This window comes from Mobula birostris, chromosome 23 (assembly GCF_030028105.1).
Source record: "Mobula birostris isolate sMobBir1 chromosome 23, sMobBir1.hap1, whole genome shotgun sequence".
Taxonomy (NCBI): Eukaryota; Metazoa; Chordata; class Chondrichthyes; order Myliobatiformes; family Myliobatidae; genus Mobula; species Mobula birostris.
In genome coordinates this window covers 13741921-13754418 of record NC_092392.1, presented here as the reverse complement: position 1 = coordinate 13754418, position 12498 = coordinate 13741921, and the positions used below count along the sequence as shown (strand labels likewise).

The 12498-nt window shown below is 37.4% G+C and overlaps 1 protein-coding gene across 3 annotated transcripts in view; it reads left to right on the top strand.

Moving 5' to 3' along the window:
* pus7 (pseudouridine synthase 7) overlaps positions 1-12498 on the top strand; it is a 64087-nt gene that overhangs the window by 7039 nt on the left and 44550 nt on the right. For all 3 annotated transcript variants that reach the window (XM_072241383.1, XM_072241382.1, XM_072241384.1), the window contains exon 5: positions 3436-3580. In XM_072241383.1, the coding sequence (XP_072097484.1) occupies positions 3436-3580 (145 nt within the window). The remainder of the gene's footprint in view (positions 1-3435; positions 3581-12498) is intronic.

Below are 12498 nucleotides of genomic sequence, written 5' to 3'. Positions count from 1 at the left end.
GGTTTCTGACTTTTTCCCAATGACAGTTGTTAAGCTAACTGAAGAATAGTTTCCTTCTTTCTATGTTTCTCCTTTTTGAGTAAAGTTGTTACATTTGCTATTTTCCAGTTTAATGAAACCTTCCATAAATCTCAGAAAATTAAAACAATCTTAACTTCCTAACAGCTAACACAATTCAATTGAGGCAACATGCTGGTGAAACTCTATTGTACCATTTCTCAAGTCTCTACTTCTTTGCTATACACTGCACAAAATAATCCAAATGTGACACCATCAAAATTTTACACAAATATAGCATGTTTCCAACTTCTATGCTTGATATCCTGCTCAAATGAGGCCAACTGTGTAGGGAACAGTCATGTGTTTCATGCATGGAAATCCCAGTGTTTCCTGAGGTATCATAAGATCACAGCAGTAGTTTCGTTCGGAAGCAAGGACTGTCATGTGGTGTGATATAGCCCATTAGGCAAAAGAAGCAATAGGTTCACTTAGCATCGTGGTTGGCAAGACACTATTACAGCTCACGGCATCAGAGTTCGGAGTTCAATTCCAGCGCTGTCTGTAAAAGGTTGTACGTCCTCCCCATGAACGGTGGGTTTCCTCTGGGTGCTCTGGTTTTCTCCCACAGTCCAAAGATGTACCAGTTAGTAGGTTAAGTGGTCAGTGTAAATTGTCCTGTGATTAGGCTAGTGTTAAATCAGTGGGTTGCTAGGTGGTGCAGCTCATTGGGCTGGAAAGGCATGTTCAACGCCGCATCTCTAAATCAATCAGTCACTCAATCAATAGAACTAGACAACGTGGTACTTGCTGGTCAACTATGCTCAGACTTGGGCACAGTGTGATTATGTAAGTTTGCCTTTATTGTTAACAGCTAAATTTGACATCATTACCATAAAAAATAATAATTTTCTCCATGTTTACTCAACACCAATTGTCTCTTTCTTCATGTGTGGTCTGCATGAACAAAGTATGAATTCAATTGTAGCAAGAGGCAAGATGGCTGATCAATGGAAGGGGTTGCTGTTTTGCTGTTAGGTTTGTTTTCTCTGGTTCACTTTTCTTGTTTTACCATTTATTGCAAGCTAATATATCTTTCATTGTGTTTTTCCCTTTATCTTTAAAATATTAATCAAAACTGTATAATTGCTTGCATAACTTTATTGTTTAAAAATCTGGAAAATTCTAAAGGTGTTAAGCTCATCCATTGTCTTTAATAAAATATGTTAGAAGTTTATTAGAACCAGTTTACAACAAATATATATTCTTTTAAGTCACAATAAAAACAGTTTTTTATTGTCTGTGACTGGAGAAGTAATATTAGGGAATGGCAGAGAAATTAAAACATATTTTACCTCTACAAACAATCTCTTGGCAATGGTGGAGACCATGTGATCTCGAGACATTGGGGAGCTGAAAGATGTTATCGTTAGTTTAAAACAAAATGGAAGAGGTGAATATGACTGAAAACTGATAATTTCTTAGTGCTGAAGGTCTTGCATCCCAAGATTTTGAACTGGAAATAGTTGATGTACTGGTTGTCATCTTCCAGAATTCCCTAGATTCTAAAATAGTTCCCACTGTTTGAAAAGTTGCAAATGTAATCCCACTATATATGAAAAAAGGAAAGAAAACAACATAACTTAGACCAGTTAACAAACAAAAGAAAATCTGCAGATGCTGGAAAAGAGTACAGTCCACATTTTGGGCTGAGACCCTTCAGCAGGACTGGAGAAAAAAAAGATGGGGAGTAGAGTTAGACTATTTAACCACAAGTTATTTTGGAAAATGATTCATTTTATTGTTAAGAACCAAATGCTGAGAAAATAACAATATTGGAGTCAAGGTGGATTTACAAAAGGGAAATAATATTTGACAATTCTTTTGGAGTTTTGTGAGGAAGTAACTGTTAGATCAGATAAAGGGGAATTAATTGGTTGATCTGGTATATTTGGATCTTTGGAGGACCTCAAAAAAGGTCCTGCACAAGTGGCTATTAATCAAGATTTTGACACGGGATATATACTGGCGTACATTAAGAATTGATTAGTGGCCACAAAACATACACTACAATGAATAGGCCATATTTTGGGTTAGAAGGATGTAATTAGTAAGATGTCTCAGGGATAGGCGCAGGAGTTCCAGTTACTCTCAGTCTGTATCAATAGTCATAGTCATACTTTATCGATCCCGGGGGAAATTAGTTTTCGTTACAGTTGCACCATCAATAATGAATAGTAATAGAACCATAAATAGTTAAATAGTTATATGTAAATTATGCCAGTAAATTATGAAATAAGTCCAGGACCAGCCTATTGGCTCAAGGTGTCTGACCCTCCAAGGGAGGAGTTGTAAAGTTTGATGCCACAGGCAGGAATGACTTCCCATGACGCTCAGTGTTGCATCTCGGTAGAATGAGTCCCAGGCTGAATGTACTCCTGTGCCCAATCAGTACATTATGTAGTGGATGGGAGACATTGTCCAAGATGGCATGCAACTTAGACAGCATCCTCTTTTCAGACACCACTGTGAGAGAGTCCAGTTCCATCCCCACAACATCACTGGCCTTACGAATCAATGATTTAAATGAGGGTACCAAGTTTAATCTATCCAAGTATGCTTATGATTCAAGCTGGGTGCCATTCTGGCTTACATGGACGATGCAGAGGGGCATCAGGAAGTGTACATAAATGGTTGAGGACATGACAGATGACATATAATATGGAAAAGTATGAAATCATCCACTTTAGCAGAAAAAAGTTAAAAGGGCATAATATTTTTAAATGAAAGAGATCAAATGTTTTTGGTCTCTGGAGGGTTCCAGATGTCCTTATGAATTTGAGGATGTTAACGTGGAGATGACAGGAAGTAGTTAGGAAAGCAAGTTGAACATTGTATGTTGGTCTTTATTGCAAAAGGATTTGAGTGTATGAGCAATTTAATAGGGCTCTGGAGAGACTGCACGTGGAATAGTATACACAGGTCTCATTTCCTTAACTCAGAGTTAGAATACACTCGTCCGAGAGGAGAACAGCAGAGATTCCCCAGAATGATTTCTGATACAGATCGTGAATCTGCAGGGATGATGCTTCTTTGGAAGAGGTGTTCCCATGCCTGGCCTTCTTCTCAAAATAAATAGTCAGCAATTTGCGATAGAAAAAAACTTCATTAGTTGCAAATAGATTTTTGGATATTTAAGATGGTAGTGCAGGAATTGTTATTGAGGTAGAAGATTATCATGATCTCATTAAATGACAGAGTAGGTACAAGTGGCAATGTGGATGATTCAGTGATTTCTTACACACATGCTGAAGTCTTATTCCCAAGTACCAGTGCAGAAAATGATTGTTGTTTTTACTATAAGGAGGTACAATGGAGCCTTTTTTTTATTGTTTTACATTCTCTTACTCTTAAAATATCAAAGATCTTTATGAATAGGTTGTTGAAGATACTAAAGAAAAAAGAACAATTATTCATCAGGCAGTGAAGAGTCTCTTTCCTGGACTTGAGACTAAAACCGAAGAAAGAGATGGAAAGAAATTCATTGTAGCTTACCATGTTGCTGGGAAGACAGCACTGGCAAGTAAGTTTTATGCTGTGATGGATCTTAATGGATTTGCCTGGAGGAGAAATAGAAACATCACTTTTGGGAAATCTGAAGTAATTGAAACAAGTGATGTCCAAAATATATTTGCCTTAAACATTAATTTTGTCTTTGTATTGTGAACATGATTTGCTAACTAGGACTATTACACATCTGTCACTGAGTTTTTATTTTATTGGATGCTTTTCAACAATATATTTCGAACATTATTGGAATGTTTTTGTTCAATCTTGAGATAACATTTATGCTGCATCTTGTAATGCATTGCAGGTTCCTTAATTTTGCTAGAATCCAAGCTGCTAAATATCTTTAACTGCTTTTGCATGTAACGTGCATGTATTTGTTCTCATGATAATGCATGTATATGTTTTCAAAGAATATATCATATCCCTGGTGAAGACATGATGTATTTGCAAATCTACTTTTCCTACTTTTAAGCAAAAACCTAAATGCTAAATATTGACAGGGCCTTGCACATAGAATCTCCAATATAAAAAAAATAGTGGAACATGTGCATCGGCTCAGGCAAGCTGTAGTTCCTTCAGTCCTGAAGAGACAATATTTAGTTCTGAGTTTGGCTTTTAATATAAAATGCACCCTGAAGGCTCTGGAATGACAACCTTTGTTTCAAATTGCATATCCAAGTGAGTCACTTATGGTTTGTTGAAAGTAATTTGACTTTAGCCTTTTTAGTCTTATATATGTGACAGAAAGATAAAACTGAACTCCTATCAGTAGAGTGGAACTGTGCATTTCTCTTCTATGAATTTGTGTCCAGTGTATATTCTACAATTATAGTTGGTTGTCAGGCTAGTTCTTGCAACTTAATTGTGCTGTCTTTAAGGGAGTTGCAGAGTGGTGCTTTTGTGAAAACTGGAATTAACGGCATACCTTTGTCCTTTGAAGTTTCTGAACATGTGGAAATGATCCTAAAGCTATATTGGATAAATACATTTCGGAAATTGGTAGAATGAAGCTAATTAATTTTTTTCTTGTCGAGGATACAGTGATGATGAAATGGTCATATAGTTAATGCCTAATATGTTGCTGAATAAATCCATAAATACGAGCCGGACAAAGTTGTGTAATTAATTAGTTCTTTGAACTTGATCATAGGATTTTAAATTTGAAGTATATTTGGGATATTGACAGCCAGGTTGTCTGAAGAAGGTCTGTGTGACACAGTGGCACAAATGTTAGTGCTGCTGCCCCACTAACATTAGCTATTACTCCGAGAGGTAGTCAGACAGAGTAAGATGCAAGTTAATGGAAAAGTAAGAGAGGGAAAGGGATTAAAGGCATTGCTCTGCTAGAAACTGGCATGGACCTAATTGGTCAAATGATTGCCTTGTATGTTATTGTAAATAACCGGTCACCAAAGAATAGTACCTGGGGCATGGAATTTAATATGAAAAATGTCATTCAGGGTGGCTTCAGTTAAAAATTAAACAAAATGCTTTTATTTGTCCTGGCGGTATTCATTTAACTGAGAGTTGCTGTGGTGGTTATTTGCTAACAATGGTGTTAAGCAGCTTCCTAAAAGAAGATTATAAAGCTGTTGGTCAGAAATATTAATGAGTACAGAATATGAAATAGTAGAAGATTTACATGTGAAATCAAGAGCTATTGAGTTGGCAAATTATCCTTTTAATTCCTTTCCCACCATTCGGAGATGTGAAGTTTACGAGGATCAAGACTTTGGACTCCCTTTAATTGACTTCTTTATGACCTGTTGTAGATTAGTAAACAAATTTTTTGCCCGCTTAGAATCCATGTAAACTTCTAGTACAAATTTTGGAAATATTCAGAATTTCTATATCTTAAATTTTATCTGGAATAAATTATGTGGACTGGCCAATGTTCATTCTAAGTATAGTATGCTGGGTTACATTCCTAATCTTTTATAACAATGTTGATTCTTGTTTTGTATTTTGTTAAATTTCCTCTGTCTTCCTTGCAGTATGTATTGTACATTTTGAAAACAGGTCTTACTAGTTATCACAAGCTGTAGTTACTTCAGTTTGTTTACTGAAATCTTCCATGAAATTGTTTAATATTTTTCGACAAGCTCTGGAGTTTGTATTACTGCATGAGAGCTATGTTGGAAATGAGCGTGAAGCTTGGTACAATATTTGAAATGGGAGATGGGAGCCTGTAATTCTGAATCAGGTCAAAAATAAAGTTGTGGTAAATTGTTTTAATATTGCCACATGTACCAAAGTGCCGTGAAAAACTTGTTTTGCATCATACTGTTCATACAGATCAATTCATTACAAGTGCTTTGAGGTAGTACAAGGTAAAGCTTTAACAGAACGCAATAAAATGTTACAGAGAACGTGCAGTGCAGGCAGACAGTAAGGTGCAAGGTCATAACGAGGTAGACCATGGTCAAGAATTATTTTAGTAGGAACCACTCAGTCATCTTATAACAGCAGGATTGACAAGATCCTTGAGCCAGGTGGTCCATGCTTTCAGGCTTTTGTGTCTTATGCCCAATGGAAGAATGAAGAAGAGGGAATATCTGGGATAGATGGGAACTTGGCATTACGAGGCAGCAAGAAGTGTTGACGGAGCCCTTGGAGGCAAGGTTGGTTTCTGTGGTGTGCTGAGCAGTGTCCACAGTTCTTCGCAATTTCTTGCGGTCGTGGGCAAGAACAGTTAGCATACCAAGCTGTGATGTATCCAGATAGGATGCTTTCGCTGGTGCATCAATAAAAATTACTGAGGGTGAAAGGAGACATGCCAAATTTCTTTAGCCTCCTGTGTATGGAGAAACATTCGTGACCATTCTTGGCCATGACATGCATGTGTTTAAACGAGGACAAGCTGTCAATAATGTTTGCTCTTGACTTCAGCACTATTGATGTAAACAGGAGTATACGCACCACCTAACTTCGTGAGGTAAATGGTCAACCTTTTTGCAGAGACTGAGAGAGATTGTTGCCATGATACCATGTTACTAGGTTCTCTATCTCCTTCCTGTACTCTAACTCATAGTTATGTGCAAACTTGAAGATGGAGTTCGAGCAGAATCTGGTCATGCATTCATGAGTGTAGATAATAGAGTTGGGGGCTGAGGACATAGCCTTGTGGGCATCAGTATTAAGGTTGATCATGGCAGAGTTGCAAAGGGAGGTGTTAGAGTGCCAGATTTAGGAATACGGAGTTGAGTTTGCTTGGAATTATAGTATTGAAGGTGGCGCTGTAGTCAATAAACAATACTGTGACACGAGTGGATGTTAGAGCCACTGAGCAGTCGTCATTAGATAGACAGATAGATACTTTATTAATCCCAAATGAAATTACAGTGCCACAGTAGCATTAGAAGTACACAGATATACAAATACTAAAAGAGAAGTAAGAAAGAATAAAAAAAGTTACCTCGAACAGTCTAACAGGAGGGAGTCATCAATTCCCTGGCTATAGGTTCACTCATTATAGAGCCTAATGGCTGAGGGTAAGAATAACCTCATATATCGCTCTTTCGAGCAAAACAGTTATCTTTGTGTATTATTAAAAGTGCTCCTCTGTTCATGTTACAAGGCATGTTACAATACTTTTCTTAATCCTGGAATTTTAGTGGTGTTCTTAAGGCAGGTGGGATGCTCAGATTGTAGCAGGGAGAGCTCAAGAATGTCTGCAAATACCACCCCCCCCCCACCATTTGATCTGGACAGGATCTAAGGACACAGCCAGGGGCACCGTCTGGGACAGATGCTTTCTGTTGGGTTCACTCGGGATGATAGATTTTTACACCCACAGCAGTGACTATGACTGTGGGCTCAGTTGCACTGCAGGCTCTCTGGTGGGTGGTGACATTCCAGTCGCTTTCTGTTCAAAACGTAGAATGCATTCAGCTCATTGGGAAGGTATGTGCTGTTGGTGATGCTGCCTAACTTCATTTGGTAGTCTGTTAAAACATGCAAGCTCTTCTGCAACTGACGGTTGGTCTGAGACTCTGATTTGGACTGGTATTGTGTCTTGGCATCCCTGATAGCTTTACGGAGGTCCTATCTCAATTACCTGTATAAGTCAGGATCGCCCGATTTGAATGCTGTTGTGTACAAGCCACTTTGTGGACTATAAAGCCTGTGTGGTTAAGAGCTATAATGGTAGTGTAAACAAATATCAACTGAGTCTTTCCATCAGTAGGCTTCCTTGCAACAAATTGAAATATGCAGAAGAATTAGGTCAAAAATTCAGATTGTCAATAATGCATATTTGCTATAAACTATTATTTTTCTTCAGCAGAAGATCTTGAAAAATAATAGCTTGTGGCAGTTATGTACGGTTCACATAGCTTAATCAAAAGGTGGTACATTTAAGATTTTATTGGTAAACTACTTAAAAGATAAACTATTGGGAACTGAAAAACCAAATGTTTTCTAATTTAATTCTGCAAAGAAGCATTCAATCATGTTGCTGGGTTTGTTCCTTGGTACTTGAATTAGAATTGCTTTTCAATTGAGTTGACTTTTGGTTTTACAAGTGTTACATTTATGCTTATTCTGTGATGTTATATCTGAGAAATAGTGGCAATTGTGTGTGCAGCTTCTAATATTCAAAATGGTAAAATTGCCCAAATTACAAAAATTTTGGTATTTTAATTTTAAGAGCAGTTAAATTTTATAAACAATATATCACAATTTTTTAAAATAAAAAGTGATCAACTTTATTGATAAGTACATTTTTTCAGATTGGGTGACGGTGAACAGAAGAATCCATCACTCGTTGATGGGCTGAACTTTGTATAATTAAATCTGAAAATATCCTGTTAGGTTCTTAATGAAATAAAAGTCACCTGCTTCTAAAGAATCTTCACAGCTTGCAAATATGACAAAAGATTAATCAGGCTTAGGCTAGAACTACTTCATGAAGAATGTTCCTGTACTTTCTCATTACTACCTTAGGGGAGGAGGTACAAGAACCCACACTTCTTCTTCTCCACCATCATATTTCTGAATGGCCATGAATACCATTCATTATTCAGTTTGGTTTTGCACTATATATTTATTTTTGTAATTTTTGATATTTTTATATAAGCCCACTTGGTTTAGTTGGTAGGAAAAGGAACTCACAAAGGGAATAGTCTGTGCAAAATGCTGAAAGTGGAGGATATGTCTGGTGCTGGAATTTCTTGGAAGGTGGTGCTATTGTGGAGAATGATCTGATGAATGCTGGAGTGGAAGGTGGGGACCAGGGCAACTCTTAAGTATTAGAGCTCACCTCTAATTGTTTTATGTGCAACTTATTATGGGTCCAACTCATTCTCAGCACAGGACAAAAGTTTCTTTGTTGGAATCAATATGATAGAGCTTGAGAGCACTCCATCAAAGGTAAAATTACTTTTCCTTGGATGGGAGTGGGGGCACTTCTGTCTTAAGTATTTCTTTTTCTTAAGCCCTTCACCCCTACAGGCCATTGACAACAGCTTGCCAAGTCTCCTGTCCTAGGTCAGTCTTTCAAGTTTTCCCAGGTGTGGCCCACCTTTTTGGTGTATCTGTCCTGTCCCAGGGATGAGGACTTTGGAGCTTCTGTTGCCGTTTCTGTAGTGCGAGGTTTTTATGGGATGGGGTTGCTAGCCTTATGCCCAACCCTCATCCTTTCACAGCCCAGCTTAGGTCCATCCATGATGGAGTTGTTTTAGGTAGTGCAAGAAGTGAATAGGAGCCGGGGGGGTGGGGGTGTTCACCTGCTTAAAGATGAATGTTTTCATGTGTTTTTATCTCAGAGTGCACATTGGAAAGCGAAGTTCAAATCTTGGGTTTGTACCTTGTGATTTAGATTTAAGTGTTGCTTGTGGTGGATATGGCTCAGTCCATTACGGATAAAGCCCTACCCACCATTGAGCACATTTACATGGAGTGCTGTCACAACAAAGCAGCATCCATCACCAAGGACCCCCACCATCTTGGCCATGTTCTCTTCTTGCTGCTGCCATCAGGAAGAAGGTACAGGAGCCTCAGAACTCACCCACCTCTAGGTTCAGGAACAGTTATTACCCCTCAACCATCTCGCTCTTGAACTAGTAGAGATAACTTCATTTCCCTTGCCCCGTCACTGAACTATTCCCACAACCTATGGACTCACATTCAAGGACTCTTCATTTCATGTTCTCTATATTTATTGCTTATTTATTTACTTACTATAATAATTATTTATTTTTTCTTTTGTATTTCCACAGTTAGTTTTCTGTTGCTCATTAGTTGTGTGTCCTTCTTGTGGTTTGCTTTGTATTGTATTTCTGGATTTTTCTGAGTATGCCCTCAAGAAAATGAATCTCAGGGTTGTATGTGGTGACTATACATACACACACACACACTTGGATAATAAATTTACTTTGAACTTTGAAAGAATAATAATACTTGGTTGGGTAAATAAGAACGTGAACAGATAAATGCTGTCATAAAAATAGTGAAGCCAAAAATGTTAATGAAGGTAGGATTCTTATGAAATATTGTTATTAGTTTGCCGGTGGATTTCACTAATTTCCGATTTTGTGAGACAGGAAAAAGACAATTCTAAGTGACATAACAGAGCATTCGAGAACAGTGTTTGAGCTGTTTAACAAAGAGAACTTTTGAGGCAATAATGCCCTTGAGTAAGGCAAAGTTGAAATGTAATCTGATGATTACTAGTAGCTTTTGTAACTTTGCAAATCAACATGAAGGCAATTGTTTGAAGACAAGGATTATTGATAAAATCTACAGTGCTTATGACTCTTAGTGTTTGACTGGAAGTGCATTAGAAACTGCAGTCATGTATTTTTGCTTTGCACATTTCATTTCACAGAAAATTGCTTGAGGTCAAACTGGAATGTAGCATTTTTGGAACTGACAGGCCCTTGTTGGTTGATATTCTTTGGCTGCAACAGAATTGAATGAATCTGATTAACCTCAAATGTATGCCAAGGAGATAACAAGGCTGTTTCCATTCACTAAATTGGATTGTAAGGTGTTTAGTGGATGCTATCTACTTTATATACAGCAAACTTGGTGCTTGTAATTAGTGTGTTAATCACTTGGACAATTATTGTAGCTTACTTTCTTAACAAACTGCATTTGAACCATGATGTATGTAAATTTGCAGTAGCAAGGTTTTCTAGTAACTCATCCTTGTAATTATGGATCAGAGTTGGCTATTAATAATACAACCCAAGCTTGTGGTGTTGTGACAGCAAAACCTACTAATCTGTTCTTACCAGTTTTTTTTGTGTTCATCACATAACTTAGCAATTGTTGTGGTACTTTTATTTTAAAGGAAGTGTTTATGTGTCCATAAATTTTTTTTTTTTGTAAATTTTCTTTCCCTTTCTATTCTGAAGATATCAAATGTAGGGGAATGCTTTTACATAGGAGCAAAGACTTGTCTGAGTGGTCATTCTTTGAATGTGAGATCAGCAGATTACAGTGGATTCAGGTTAATAGGGACACATTGGACAAGTACATTTTGGTTCAATTAAACAGCTACCCCAAGTAGCCTAAGTTTCATGGAAATAGTTCAATAGATATAAAAAAGACAAGCTGCCATTGAGTAACAAATTACGTATCTAAATGAAATACAGAACAAATTAAAACTGTCAGTACTACTGTGGTACTATAAAACTGTGTATTGGTTTCTAAGTTATCAATGGAGGAATTCATCCAGCATCTGCTAGTATGTTCTTTGGATTGATTGTAATTGAACAAAATCTGCTCAGACACCCGGTGCAGATAATGGACTGCCCTCGTACAATGCTTTTGACAATTTTATCACCAAATCTTCATTTTCATTGTAATATCCAAGATGATTGTCACCTTCAAATCTTCGTAGTTTCTAACTAGCTGAAGTAGTGAAATTGCTTAATTTTCACTCCCAGCCTTTTCTGGCATCTCTGAGCCTGAATGCTTGAAACCGCAGTAAGCGAAACAGTTCCAAATTATCTTACTGCTTATTTTTCGCCAACTATCACTGCTTTTAAACACAAGTACACACGACTGATGCTAGTTAAAAACTGTTCACTCTAAGGATGGTGTAGTGTCATCGGCCATACACGAGCACGTGCCTGATGCTAGTTTGAAACTGGTCAGCTACAGTCTTCTGTCTCAATTAAGTGGCATACTGTCCCAAATAAATGAAGGGAATCCTGCCTATTTTCTTGATGAGTTTTTGTTCTTTAAGAGTTGTCCTAAATAAGCAGCTGCCTTGATTAACCATTGACCCAATTAACTGGAATCTATTTGGTTACAATAGGCTGAATCAATCCTCAGCCCACTTTTTAGCCTGCAATTGGTTATTGAGTTGTTGAGTAGTTGAGTGGAATCCTTGTTATTTTTCCTTGCTTTCTGTTGTTCTCAGTTATGTCATCAGTAATTGGCTGCAGTATTCTGAGTTACAGAGTAGATAGTCATTCATGCATCTGCTTGCAATCCACTGTTGGTCTGAGCCTGTGTGGACATGGGACGATATCAGCTTCATGCTTTGACTACTCATTCTATCCCCTTTAATCAATGGCCTCACACCACTGGTTTTGAGTGCAGGACATGGTCTAATATTTCAAATTGGAGGCAAAAGCATGGAAAACAAACTTAAGTGCACAGTTTGATGGTTTGCACACTAATTGTAAGTGGGACATGTTGTTTGTCCAGACCTTCTTTATTTGCTCAGTCGTTCACTGTCTTAGGAGACAGTAAGTCATCAGCCTTTTGATCCTGGAATGTGAGCTTTAGTTTTCCATTTGGTGAGTTTCAAACAATGAGTGTGGCTCTTAAATTAATAAGTCTAATTAATAAATCTGGATATAAATAGTAAAAGGATCTCATTCTTTGAGAACTAGTCTCAAGCTATTCATAAAAGAAATATTTCTCATTTTCTGAGAAAGGAAGCATAAATCTTTTTAAGCAAGTTGGTTTTCATTG